The sequence below is a fragment of the Aotus nancymaae genome, unplaced genomic scaffold (genome assembly GCF_030222135.1).
Source record: "Aotus nancymaae isolate 86718 unplaced genomic scaffold, 86718_ANA_hifiasm-v0.15.2.pri h1tg000025l, whole genome shotgun sequence".
NCBI classification, from domain to species: Eukaryota; Metazoa; Chordata; class Mammalia; order Primates; family Aotidae; genus Aotus; species Aotus nancymaae.
Genome location: NW_026988438.1, coordinates 15,691,633 through 15,706,582, shown reverse-complemented (window position 1 = coordinate 15,706,582; position 14,950 = coordinate 15,691,633). Strand labels below are relative to the sequence as shown.

General features: G+C 33.9%; 1 protein-coding gene across 3 annotated transcripts in view; it reads left to right on the top strand.

The window, feature by feature from the left end:
* Positions 1-14,950, top strand: part of CASD1 (CAS1 domain containing 1) — a 120,565-nt gene that overhangs the window by 15,250 nt on the left and 90,365 nt on the right. For all 3 annotated transcript variants that reach the window (XR_010344040.1, XM_021674205.2, XM_021674204.2), the window contains exons 4-10: positions 2,656-2,700; positions 3,664-3,726; positions 8,647-8,691; positions 9,109-9,232; positions 10,723-10,937; positions 12,814-13,236; positions 14,293-14,382. Coding sequence is in view for 2 of the 3 variants with exons in the window: in XM_021674205.2 (XP_021529880.1) it covers positions 2,656-2,700; positions 3,664-3,726; positions 8,647-8,691; positions 9,109-9,232; positions 10,723-10,937; positions 12,814-13,236; positions 14,293-14,382 (1,005 nt within the window). In the remaining variant the exon portion in view is untranslated. The remainder of the gene's footprint in view (positions 1-2,655; positions 2,701-3,663; positions 3,727-8,646; positions 8,692-9,108; positions 9,233-10,722; positions 10,938-12,813; positions 13,237-14,292; positions 14,383-14,950) is intronic.

Sequence of the window (14,950 nt, the reverse complement as noted above, 5' to 3'; positions counted from 1 at the left end):
AGGCGTGGTGGCTCACGCCTGTAATCCCAGCACTTTGGGAGGCCGAGGCGGGTGGATCACGAGGTCAAGAGATCGAGACCATCCTGGTCAACATGGTGAAACCCCGTCTCTACTAATACAAAAAAAATTAGCTGGGCACGGTGGTGCGCGCCTATAATCCCAGCTACTCAGGAGGCTGAGGCAGGAGAATTGCTTGAATCCAGGAGGCGGAGGTTGCGGTGAGCCGAGATCGCTCCATTGCACTCCAGCCTGGGTAACAAGAGCGAAAACTCCGTCTCAAAAAAAAAAAAAAACAAAAAAAAACAAAAAAGTAACAGTGATAATTGATATCAATAAAAATTATATTGATAAAATAAAGTGACTGATATGTACAACTGTTTAAAGACTAGGGAATGTTCTAGATTTTGAGACTAAGATGTGACAACTAAATGTAACACTTGATTTTAATTGGATTGTAGGTTAAAATATAAGAGCTGTAGAAAGTATATTCTGGGAAAATTGGAAAAAATTGAATATGGACTGTATATAAAATGAGATAATATTTTATTAATGTCAAATTTTTTATGTAAGAATGTTCTTACAGATTATGTGCTCAAAGAGATATATGTTTAAGTATTTAAGGGTGAAGTGTTATGATTTCTGTAATGTACTTTCACATAGTTCAGCAAAAGAGAAAAACTATAGAGTATGTACGTGCAGAGAGGGAGAAAGGCAAAGCTGATACAGGGAATGTTAATTGGTAAAGGGTTTTGGGTGTTTGTTTAATTCTGTCAGCTTTGCTGTAAGATTGAAAATTTTTAAAATTAAAAATTGGAGAGAAAGCCAACAACAATAAACAATATATCATTAAAAGATGCATATTTATGTGACAAAAACTATACAAAGGTTTTAAAAACAAAGCATAAACACAAAAGCAGGAGAGTGGTTTACTTTGGGTGAAGCAGGGACTTAAGATAGGGAGAGGACCACATAGGTGGTTCATTGTGTTGGCAATGCTCTGATTTGTATAATGGATTCATGTGTTTATTAGTTCTACTGTGCTTTGTGATTTTCATATATGTGACTTTTGTATATATCAAATGTTATATTAAAAAAGGAAAAAGAAGATCAAGTTGCATTAACTACACTATGCAAAGTAAGACAAAGTTCATGACATTTCTCTGAGGACAAATTTTTAGAAGTTTGAGGAAAGGGTGGAAGGAGGAAAACACCTGTGTGATTTTGTTTGACCCAATATATCCCAAATTTATTTGATCAAAGAAACTTACCTTAAAGTTTCATTGAATTGATAGTCTCAAGACTCCTTTTGGAAAGTGAAGTTTTAGGAGCACCAACAAGAATCTAAAAAGTTAACCTGTTGGTAGAACGAATTTTATTGCATGGAGATTTCAGTATAAATACCTCTGTTGAAATTAACAAAAACATTTCAACCTTGATTTTAGCAACAGAATTACCTTCCTATTGACCACCCTTACCCCTTCCCCACCCAGATTTTTAATTCTGAAAGAAATGCCATTCTTGATGTGGAACATTTGGTTACAAGAAGTTGTAGTGTTTGCATTTCAATTTTTTCTACAAATGGACTATTTATATGCTGTTTTCAAAGTGAAACTTACAATAACCTAGAATCATGTACATCCATTCCTGTCATTCAGGGCCTGTACTAGTACACTGGTGAGAGTGGACTAGATGTTGCTGCAGCAACAAACCACTCTAACGTCTTAACAAAACAGAAGTTCTTACTTAGCTTTGCATGACCTAGGTGGCTTGGCAAGAGGCTTTACTCCACATAGTCATTTAGCAGTTCCTGCTACTGGAATTTTTACTGTCTTCTAGAGTACTTTGGAACATTCAGTTTCCTTAATCTGTTAAGTTAGAGACTAAAGAGTTGCCTTGGGAAATTCAGCCTGGAAGTGATGTATGTTCACATTGCATTAGCTAAAACTAGCCATGTGGCTCTGCCTAACTGGAAGGGACTCAGGAAATGTAGGAAAGAAATCCACTTCTGAGATAAATAGTAATACTAGGGCTGGGCACAGTGGCTCATACTTGTAATCCCAGCACTTTGGGAGGCTGAGGTGGGCGAATCACTTAAGCCCAGGAGATTGAGACCAGCTGGGCAACATGGCAAAACCCCATCACTACAAAAAATATTTTTAAAAAATTCACCAGGCATGGTGGTATGAGCCTGTAGTCCTAGCTACTTGGGAGGCGGAGGTTGCAATAAGTCGAGATTGCACCATGGTACTCCAGCCTGGGCAACAGATTGAGACTCTGTCTCAAAAAAACAAAAAACAAAAAACAAAACAAACAAAAAATAGTAATAATAGGACTAAGTTGGAATCCTGGCAGTCTTGGCATAAAGGTAATTTGTATAGGCATGTTTATATGTCTGCTTGTTTGCTGTTGAAATTTTATCTTTGAACTATATCTTAGACGTTGAAAATCACATGTAGACAATTTAACTGGTGTCACTTATTTTTTTATATTCTATGTTGGTTTTTTCCCTTTTGTATGTATAGATAATTGAGATTTGGTACATAACAGTAAATCAACAAAAACATGCATAAAAATAAATAAAAGCAGTTAAATGGGGCATTATTTATGTAAATTTTAATTTATACATTAATGTTCCTCTATCTCCTTTTATGGCAGCATGAAAACATTCCTTTTGAAGACAAGATTGCATCAGTTAAAGTGGTAAGTTCATATAATAGTAAGCTAGATGTTACAACATTGAAGCTATATTCATTGGTTAATTGAACATACTAAGTATATTCCAATGTATTCTTGAGAGTAGGTGAAAATATTAGGATAGTGGAATAAAAGTTTGTGTGAGTTGTTTTATGTAATGGTCTCAAAATTTTATTAGGAAAGAATAATCTTGCACATGAATTTGAAACCAGTATGTGTTCTGGATTAATCCATAAAAGAACATATGAGAATTCTCTGAATTCCCAATCAGTGAGAGTTCAGTGGGGATCAAGACAAAGATAGCTTTGATTTAGTGAAGATTCCAAGTCTTCATAGTTGTCTACATGCAAATACAAGTGAGACAAGGATGGCAGAAAAGAAAAAGAGAGGCAATAGGAATGTACAGAGCAAGGAATTGAAAGTTATTTTCCTCCCTGCAGAAGTGGTGTTTTAACTGAGGCTTCAAAGGTAAGAAAGAGTGAGATAGGCTCAGTGGAAAAGTTTGTGAGCATTATGGACAGAAGGAATAGTATGTGCAAAGTCCTAGAGAAAAAGGAGAGCATAGAGCATTCCAGGAGCTGATTGAGAACCAAAAGGTAGAGCAAGGGTACAAGTGGCAGAAGAAAAGGCAGAAAGGACAGGTGGAGATCTTGCACCTTCTTAGCAAATTATAGGATTTTAGATTTTATTCTCAGGGCAGTAGAAAGTCTTTGAATACTTAAGCAGGGTTGTGGCAAGATCAGATTTAAGTTTTTTAAAGATTGCTCTGGCTAAAATGTGGACAGTATGTCAGAGGAAGACAAAAGTAGATTCGAGGAAAACTATTGTATGACTCTTGCCAAATTAAGATAGGAATTGAAGATGTGTTGGACAAGGTAATGTTTTACTTTTAAGTACTCTGTAAGAGAATGAATGGTGGAATTAAGAGTTTCTTTGGCTTTTTCTTTACTTCTAACATTTCTCTTTTAGGATTTTCTGTGGCATCCTGAAGTTAACGGTTCTATGAAACAGTGTATCAAAGCGTGGACTGAGGTCTGTATTTAAAAAGATAGATTTTTTTTTTTTTTTTTTTTAAGCAACCAAATTTTAAAAACCCACAAGTATATTTTTCTTCCCCTTACTCACCTGTCCCACTCTGATATTTTATACCTACCTTCTTGATAGCAACTAAACTAAATTGGGCTGGACCGATTTTAGCACTTTATAGAGAAGGGAATGTGTTGATCCAGCATCTCTGCCCCATTATCACCGTTCTATCCATAAGGCAGATTATGCTTATACCAGACTTTTGAGACTTAAAGTCTTCTGTTAACTGTTGTAGTTCAGCTAATTCAAACCCAGGTAGTCTTCCCAACACAATGTGTATTCCGTTGAGCATTTTTCTGTTTTTTCCTAACTCATGCCCAGATACTTGAGGAAATTTTTGTTTATTTGTTTTTATAGCCTTTTCTCCCTTTTATTATTATATTTGTGACCCAGCAGACAGGACTAATATGTTTTAGCTCATCACGTTTGGAGATACATTAGATATAAAGGCAACCATGATATTAACCTCGGAAAACTCCTAAGTTCTCACAAGTCCATTTTACAATCCCTGTAATAGTTTCCATACAACTTTTCGTCGGTCCTTTAATTAAACCTATATTCTTTCCCAGAGACATTTGTATTTCAGACAGATAAATAGTATTTAATTTTATTGACCTTGTTTTGCTTAGTTAATTGCTGTGCAACAGTTTTTTGGTTTGGGATTTTTTTGTTTCCTTCACAATAAATGTTTAGTATCACAACCACATCATACAATAAATAGGCTTTTGTAGGATCCCATGCGAACCTAGCTAGCATTTCTAATCTTGTTTCTTTGAGTGAATGTTTTCAAAAAACAAACATGTAGACAACTTCTAGAATTCAGTTTTCTGGTAAATTGAGGTGTACACCATGTTTTGTTTATATTGATACGTTTTTAAATGTCCAGAAATGTAGAATAATGTTCTGTGTACATTTGAAATGATTTTAGCGTATGTTTCATATTTGTGCTGGACTGAAAATATGTTTATTAAAGTAGTAGAAATTCACAGTTAAGTGAACATTAATACACTACAATTTGTAAGTCCTGCAAGATCACAGAAAATCTTTATAGGTTATATACTAACCTGGAGATACACTACATATCCAAAATTTCAATTCTCATGAATTTGTTAAAGCTAGTTTTTGGAGCCTTAGATTCTGTTGTAAAATATATTATGGTTGTTGAGAAAAAGAAAATATTCAGTTTATTTAGGTAGATGACCACATAATCACCTGAGATTGATTAGCTGATGGATTTCATTCACTCAAGGAGTATGTGTGTATGTATTTATTTTTTACTATTTCTGTAGTAAGCTGGATTTGGAGACCCACATTTTTATTGTTTATGTACTATTGCCAGCTTTGTGCTGAGTGATAGGAATGTGGCTGGGAATTAACTTCAGTGTCAGCCCTCACGGAATTTGCAGTCTAGTAGATGGTGACTTGCTGATGATAAACAATGTAAAACAGCAAAGGCTAACACAGAATTGAGCTCAAAGGACTATGAAAGCACCATGGGTAGAGGCACTTAGGATGGGAGGTGGTGAGAGTATTGCTAATGATCTAAGAAAATTTTATAGAGGAGATAATATTTGAGAACTATGAGTTAGGAGCAAGATACGCTTATTAACTGGAATAGTCTTATAGAGCCTATAGGCATAAAAGCAAAGTTGAATTGAGAGGACTCTAAGTAGGTATTCCACAGATATTTCCATATTCTAGGCACTAAACTAGACACTGTTGAGACACTGGTTAACAGTATAGAGTTCCTCCCCTCAGAGAGCTTCTAGATGAATTACACATATAGATACTTAAGCAACTGCTAAAATAGGAAATATATAGGGCACAACAAACAGGATTACACAGGATAGGCCCTAAGTGTAATTTTTTCAAGTTTTCAAAATTAGTTTTCAGATAAAGTGGCCTTGAAGGTGAGTGTGGGGAACAAGAAATGGGGTTATTCCCTGCAAAGGAAACAGCATGTGCAATGATAGTGAAGATGGAGTATAGCCTATGCAGGGAATCTCTAGCAGTTTTAGTGTGGCTGGAGCTAAAATATAAAATGCTTCTTTCCGTGTGTTGGTTTTGGTTGTTCTTTTCATGTGCTTCATTTTGGAGGGAGTTGATAAGAGATGAGGAAGCAGATACTACATTATGAATGATATCCTAACCCATATTGGGGGAGTAGATTTATTTTGTCTATCCATTTTTTAACTACTTCTAAACACTTCAGGGTGTATTTTCTGAAAATCAGTACATTGAATTGAATGTATTGAGGGTAGTGGAGAACCATTGAAAGTTTTAAACAGGTGAATGATGTGATATATTGGAGGAGTGGAAGGAAATTAAGCTAACTTGTAAAGAAACTGGCAATTTAGATGTATTTCTGTAAGTGAATGGAAGTCATTAAGTCTGAACTATGTGGATGGATTTGGGGAGTCTTGGTATGGATTGAGGTGATATTTAAGTTATTTGAATGGAAGAAATTGAATAGAGAATTTAGAGATTAAAGAAGAGAAAGCTTGTGAAGAATGGAATTATCAAGGAGATTCTGAGAAGTGGCAGTAAAAGGAGTAGGAAGAAAAGCAAGGGAGGAAGGGAGGAAGGACTGTAAAATCACATATGGGGGAGGTTAAGGATTTTATAAGATAGATGGTCACCAATGTCACTTTCAAACCTTGCTAAGGTAGAATGAAGCTACAGCATTTGGCAATCCAGAGTTCATCAGTGGGCTCTCAGGACAGTTTTAATGGATAGTGAAGCCCAAATTCAAAACATAAGTTGAGGCATAAATGAAAGAAAGAAATTGGCATAGTGAGGGCAGAATACACTTTCAAGTAATCTGTTGGTTACAGATGTGAGGTGAGACAGGGTTGAAGGAAAACTTTTTCAGGATAAGTTTAATTTAACACTTTCAGGTTGAGGGAAGGAAAGAGAGTGGAGGAGGACAAGATTGATGCTATGAGAGCTGGAGAACGTAATTCATAGTTTATAGCCCCAGAAGTGAAAAGGGAGGGAATGTAGACAGAGGAAGGCATTAGCCATTGAGAAGAACAGGGACATATTTTCTTTACTTTCTTGTCAGAGGAAGGTAGCTGGGGGAGTACAGATAAGTTGTAAGAATGGAGGAAGGAAGGCAAGAGGACACATGTCGGATGAATTTCATTTTCTCTATGAAGTTTGAGAATTAAACATGCTGAGAAGGGCAAGAGAGACTGTATAAGGAATGTAAGTTTTGGGGTAACCAACAGAAGTTTTGGGAATGAGAAAGCCACCTAGGGATGAGGAAAAAATTTTTTTTCACTAAAAATTCTTTAAGAATGTAAAATGAAGCATGCTAGACTGGAAATGGTCATGTATCTAAAAGAAAATGGGTGCATTTTGTTATTTTTCTCTGTTTTCATAGTATTTTACACTAAGCATATATTACCTTTATAATGAAAAAGTAACTCATTTTTGTACATGGGTCAGTTTTTTGTTATTAAATTTTGTTTTAATTGTTTCTTTGTATATTGCAATATCAGGTCTTTGATGTGGTGATAAGTGTACTGAATTCAATGTCAGAAGACTTAAATTCTCACTTACCTGGCAGGCCTCAGCAATACCCTCTTAGCCATTCTGAGTCTGTATCGTTGTTTTATGAGATGTATAATATCATCTTGCTTACCCCACAGAGTGGCAGGAATCTATATTACAATGACATAATTTAAGAGAAAGTACTAAGTTGCTAAGTACTATATACATGTTATACTATATGTAATATATAGTTCACTACATATATAATTGTATTAAAATATATTATTGCTATATATTATAAATAGTATGCAGTAGTCCCCCTTTATCCATGCTTAATATGTTCCAAGACCTCAGCATATGCCTGAAACCATAGGTGGTACCAAACGCTATGTGTACTATGTTTTTTCCTGTACATAAAAATGTATGATAAAGTTTAATGTATAAATTAGTCACAGTAAGACATTAACAGCAATGACTAATCATAAAATAGAACAATTATAACAGTATCTCAGCATCACTATTTTTGAGCTTTGGGGTCACTATTGAGGAAAATAGTGGTTACTTTAACACAAGGATTGTGATGCTGTGACAGTTGGTCCGATAACTGAGTGGCTACTAAGTGACTAATGGCCAGGTAGCATATACAGCATGATACCTTGAACAAAGAGAGGATTCACATCCCAGGAGGGACAGAGTGGGATAGCATGAGATTTTATCATGTTACTTAGAATGGCACATAATTGAAAACTTAGAAATTATTTATTTCTGGAAGTTTCTATTTAATATTTTTGGACCTGAGTTGACCATGGGTAACTGAAACAGTGGAAACTGAATACATATGTAAGTGGGGGAAACTAATCTGCATTTGGTGAAGATTTTTAGGGATTTCTACTTGTATTTTTCCACATGTGGTCTTTAATAGTTACCAGTTTATTTTATTAAATATGCATTGGATTTAGCTTTCCCAGAAGATTGTTTTGGCACTGACCTTGTATTTTATTTAACACTTAAATTATGTACCCTGTAGGCTTCCATGATTACCTTTTAATTGACTGACGTAATACACTAGAGCTTTACTCTAAGCATTTTACTCAGAGTTCAGAACAATATTAGGTCATGTTAGATTTCAGGGGTGCTTTTTTTTTTTTTAAGAACACATCCCGTATGAATATGTAGCCTTACAAGATTTTAGGCATTGGATATCTGTCTTGTTATACCAATAATAAGCAATAATAATAACAAGGAATTCTAGAAACTTACAATACATTTAGAAGGAAGAACTTACATTCTAAGGAAAAAATTAAACGATGTTACTTGTATTAATTCTCTGAACTGGTTATAATACTATGATAAAGATTTTTCTTCCTTTAGGATTCCATTGCAAAACCCCATGTGATTGTAGCAGGAGCTGCCACAGTAAGTTATTATCTGTATTTTTACTTAATGATTTTGTTTCACATTTAAGAACATGCTAAGAAAAAGTTAATTTGTGTTCAGAATTCTTGATTGTACCTACATTTTTAATTCCTACTTCTATTATGATTAGATTGACGAATTTTAATTAAAAAACGAATGAACTTAGGAAACTTAGTGTTAAATATCAGTGGTTTTTATATCTAAAATTGTATTCTTCTTGAATGTTATACATAGAAAGTATAACTTGTAACAGGTTTTTCTAATTGCCTTCATATAGTTCATGAAATAATTTGACTGAAGTTTATTCTAATATTAGATGAGAAATATCTAAAATAATAACCCTTGTTACAATAGGTAAATTATATACTTTAATTGTGATAAATACTAAATTAATGCATAATTTGTACTTCTCTTTAGTGGTCCATCAAGATTCACAATGGTAGCAGTGAAGCGCTTTCTCAGTATAAAATGAACATTACCTCCATAGCACCACTTTTAGAAAAATTGGCAAAGACTAGTGATGTTTATTGGGTCTTACAAGGTAAGGAATGAGTAATGAAAAAATGTCATTTTGTGTATATTTTGAAGCATGGGTTTTTGTTATCTCCTGTTTCAAGAAGCAGAATTACTGCTTTATGAGACTTAATTTTGAAATAAGATTTGCAAGATTAGAGTACACTTGAGTTATTTTCTCTCATTTTTCAAATGTAAGGAACAAATTAATAAATATAAGTAAAAACAAAAAATAAAAAATATCCTCCAAGGAACCTCATCAGAATGGCTATAAGAATGTATAACAAAAAGGTAAGTCCTAAAGGCGAATGAGATGTGATATCTCTGATTTTCTATTTCTCACAAAACGTATATTGTGATAGGGAAATATATAGAAAAAAATATTATCTATTTCATAATTTTTTTTTTTTGAGACAGGGTCTCACTCTCTTTCCCAGGTTGGAGTACAGTACAATCTTGGCTCACTGCAACCTCCGCCCCTCAGGCTCAAGCAGTCCTCCTGCCTCAGCCTCCCGAGTAGCTGGGACTACAGGTGTGCACCACCATACCCAGCTAATTTTTTGTATGTTTGGTAGAGATGGGGTTTTGCCCTGTTTCATAATATTAAAGTCATTAGAAGTAAATATCCTTCACCCTGCTTTATGATATTAAAGTCATTAGAAATATACTTTTTTTTAGCAAGCAATGGGTTTCTGAAAAAAATAAATAAAATATACTTTTGAATTGACAGAATGTTTAAATTTACACCATCTAGTTTATGCTTGGTAATGAAATTCTTAGTAGACATTAGGTTAACTCATTTTAGGAATTTACTAAGTGTCCACTATTTAATGCCTAGCACAATATGAAATGCCTTGGATATTTTAGCAATTCATTTTTTTTGTCAGAAATTCTTACTGTTTTCAAGTTGAATGTCAAGATGAAAGGAATAAGAAAAGGGGTGGTGATGATCTGTTCCATAATCCCCATTTTATTCACAGACTCATTGCTAACCTTTCTCATACTAAAAGGAGGAAAAATTAAAGTTATTTATAGTAAGTGATAAAAGAATAGACAGACCTTGATCCTCAGTAATATTACTTTCTAATCATATGAACAAAGTTTACAGAATTAAGCAGCTACAAGAGGAAAAAAAAGATGGGCAGCTATTTTTAATTAAGCAATCTTCTATAAATCGTTTTAGATTTCTTGTTACCTAGTATAACCCAGCACCCAAAAATGTTAAACTCTTAAGACATGCTGGAGCATAAAAATATTTCCCCAAATCTGTGTACGTAGAGATGGGACAAAAATTCTTTAAATTTGAGAGGGATATTGCTTGAGTCAAACTTGAATATAAGATGGGAAATGTATTGCAAACTTTGGGAAGCTTTATGTAAAAATGAACTATTAGGTACCTGATATCAACTGTACTTTTAAAAACAACATATGAATGTGGTACAGCTAACTTGCATGATCACAATTTTTACCAATAGGGATTTTTGAAATGTGTTTTTTAAAAATATGTCTCACATGCAGATCCTGTCTATGAAGATCTATTAAGTGAAAATAGGAAGATGATCACTAATGAGAAGATAGATGCTTACAATGAGGCTGCAGTCAGTATTTTGAATAGTAGCACCAGAAATTCTAAATCAAATGTTAAGATGTTCAGTGTTTCCAAATTAATTGCTCAAGAAACCATCATGGAATCTTTGGATGGCTTACATCTTCCTGAATCAAGCAGAGAAACTGTAAGAAATTTTTATACATGTCAGTAGATGGAGAATATAATATCAATTGCTTATAGCCACAAGTCATTATAACATGTTTATAATTTATTTTATTGCAGTGTTAGTAACTTGCTATTCTGTATAAAGATACATCTAGAAATAAATTTTGCTTTCTATCATCTAGCTGAATATATATGTAAGACTTTTGCTATACTCTAAGAGAGAAAGAAGTTAGGGAAGAGAGGAAGTTAAACTTCATTTACTGAGTGCTAATCACTGTTGCATACATTGTCTCCTAAGAAGCATATATGTTCTCAGCACACTCACATTTAAAAGCTACTGCCTTTATGTTCTCCTTACCTTAAACCTTAAGCTTAAAAGATTAAGCTTCAATGAAGAGTACATTTTTTTAATACATAAAATAATTTTTATTATTTCCCTATAGCTCTTCTGGCTGGGCGTGGTGGTTCACACCTGTAATCCCAGCACTTTGGGAGGCCGAGGTGGATCGCTTGAGGTCAGAAGTTCGAGACTACCCTGGCCAACATGGAGAAACCCCATCTCCACTAAAAATGCAAAAATTAGCTGAGTGTGGTGGCACACGCCTGTAATCCCAGATACTAGGGAGGCAGAAGTTGCAGTGAGCCAAGATCCTGCCACTGCACTCCAGCCTGGGTGACAGAGGGAGACTCCATCTCAAAAAAAAAAAAAAAAGAAAAGAAAAAAAATCCTTCTAGCCCTTCTATCCTAAGCATTATTCAAGATACACAAGTACATACTGAGCAAATCCAAGTTAACCCATGGAAAGGGATTTAGGTTAAGTATGAAAGAAAACTACATAACTATAAATTTTCACAAACAGTGGAACAAATTAAAGTTTTTTCTCTTATAAAGCAATGGTTCTTAACCTTTGTGAGAGTTACATAAGCCCTTTGAGTATCTGATAAAAGACAATGGTTTTGTTCTTCTCCTGCAGAATAATGTGTATATTTGCATATACATATGGTTCTTCATATATGTAAAAGGACCCCCTAAAAGCTAGTTGAGAACCTTGCAATGGAATTTGCAGACTAATATCTGCAAGAGTGCAGGCATAAAACCACCTGCAGTGTCAGGGCTAAAAGGATGAGATTTCCTCAACACTTGATTATTTTGAATGCTTAGGCTTAAATAATGTAATCACCTGGAGTTCCACACATGCCTAAACTATGAAGTTTTTACAAAACTAGAGTTTGACTGAACCTTCAACTAGACACACTCTTGACAACTTACCCAGAACAATTTTATATAATCAAACCATGTTGAAAGTTCTAAGTTTTATTTAACATTAGATATCTTAAAACTGTAGAATCCTAAATGGCCCATAAGCTATAATCCAAATGAAAGACATATTATAAATACTGCTAGCTAAAAACTAATAATTTTTTAGTGGCAGTTATTTTATGTTGTTTTTTTCACATTTAAGCAGTAGACTTTATCTTAAGTGTTCTGGCATCTTCTGTTTTGAAAGTCTGCTGATTAAAATTCTTTGGTCCTTGATGTCTGTCAGCATTTTTTTAACCAAAGGTCACAACCCATAATAACAACCATGAAATCGGTGTTGGAAAAAAAGGAATAGAACAGAACAATCTCAGAGTGCATTCCAAGTAGTAAGGATAGGTATTGTCCTGGGTCACATTATAAAATGTATTTTATATTTTGGTTCATAGCCCCAGAAGTTTGAAACACCCTGAACTAGCTATTACAGATGGAATTTGCATGATTTGGGAAATGGTAGCAAAAGATACGAAAGCATTTTGGTTTCAGTGCTAAGAACTCAGCAATATTCACAGGAGAAAACTTAATGTGAAATACATCACTAACAAGATAATAACCAAATAACTTGATTTGTTCACAGAGTGCAATGATTCTTATGAATGTGTATTGCAATAAGATTTTGAAGCCTGTAGATGGGTCCTGTTGTCAACCTCGGCCTCCTCTTACTCTCATACAGAAGCTAGCTGCTTGTTTTTTCACTTTATCTATTACCGGATATTTAATTTTTTACATAATTCATCGTAATGCTCATCGGAAGAATAAGCCATGTACTGATTTGGAAAGTGGAGAGGAAAAGAAAAATATTATCAATACCCCTGTGTCTTCATTAGAAATACTTTTACAGTCTTTCTGCAAACTTGGCCTGATTATGGCATATTTCTATATGTGTGACCGTGCAAATCTGTTCATGAAGGAAAACAAATTTTATACACATTCATCTTTCTTTATTCCAATTATCTACATTTTGGTTTTGGGAGTATTTTACAATGAAAATACTAAAGAGGTAAGAGTCATTTTCTTTTTAACTCATGTTATACTTCTTATCTCATTACAAACTCTGCATTAAAGAACTAGTATCATTTATCATGCCAGAATATACAAACTTGTATATGGATGAGGATGAAGGAATATTGTAGTTACACTTCACTTAGTGGACTCTTAACTGTTCTTTTTTTGGAATAGTTTGGAAAAAGGTCAGAGTCACGTGAAAATTGTTGAAAAGCTGGGAAATACAACCTGTGAAAAAGATTTTGTGACTTAATGTTATTTTGCCTGCTTGTTGATGGAACTTTCGTTCTGATTTTATAATGGTCTTCAAGCATGAGATACTATTATCTTTTATAAAGTAAAATAATATATTAACAAATGCCTATACACATAAACATATATTTATGTATTTATCAGTCAGACATATATACATATCAATTAGAACTTAATGATGTGGCCACCACTGCTCACAATATTCTAATTTTCCTATTTTAGAATTGCATTCATTGCTCAAAATATTTGTGTAACTTCTTTACAAGGCATGATTTATTTGAATTACTGAATTCTATTGTAAAACATACCTCTCCTGTGAGGATTATTAATTAGTTATTCATCTTCAGTGAGAATATACTGGGGAAAGTAAACTGTAATAATGGAGCTTTTTTCTGTCAATAAAGTGTAGGGGAATTATAAGATCCTTTTAACTGAAATTATAGAAAAAATTATAGAATGCCATTTTTAGATTTATAAATACATCTGTTGTAGTTTAATATTAGTACATTTAATTTTAATACATTGTCATTTTAATACAAAACCAAGAGGATCCACTTAATATTAAAAATCTCTTTATGTTTATTTTTTCATATTCATATTATATTTAAAATTGTTTTACTCTATCTTTTAGCAAGAATTAAAATGACAGTTTATAACTGTTTTTCACCACCATCAGGGTTCTTTTGACAGAAGCATTAGCTTTTTATCCTGTAAGAAAACTTTTAATATACTTAATATATACTGTTCAAATAATTTCTTCATGATGAATTTTAAAACAGATTTTTGTTCCTTTACACAGACTAAAGTATTAAATAGAGAACAAACAGATGAATGGAAAGGCTGGATGCAACTTGTGATTTTGATTTATCACATTTCTGGAGCAAGTACAGTAAGTATTTTGAATTTAAGTTCAGAAAGTATAGGAAATAATGTCATTTTAATGTTTCTTTAAGGGCACCAGCTTTTTTGTGTTTTATATTCTCTACCAGTTATAGATCCTTCTTATTTCCCACTCAATCTTCCTGCCTTCCCATTCTTTTCCTAACTCTTTGAGAAAATGGAATTTTAAGAGCAAAGTAATTAAAAAAAAGATAAGGCAATAATTTATTTGTATTTACTTGGCCTTAATTTTTAACGTATTAGAAGTAGCTGATATCTAAGGATATTATTTTATACCATCTTGTTGAACAGCTAATATAAAGTTATCAAGAAACTTTGAAGAGGCCAGGTGTGGTGGCACACACCTGTAATCCCAGCACTTTGGGAGGCTGAGGTGGGTGAATTACTTGAGGTCAGGAGTTCGAGGCCAGCCTGGCCAACATGGTGAAACCCTGTCTCTACTAGAAATACAATAATTAGCCAGGCGTGGTAGTACAAGCCTGTAATCCCAGCTGCTTGGGAGGCTGAGGCAAGAGAAATGCTTGAACCGCAGGGGCGGAGGTTGCAGGGAGCCAAGA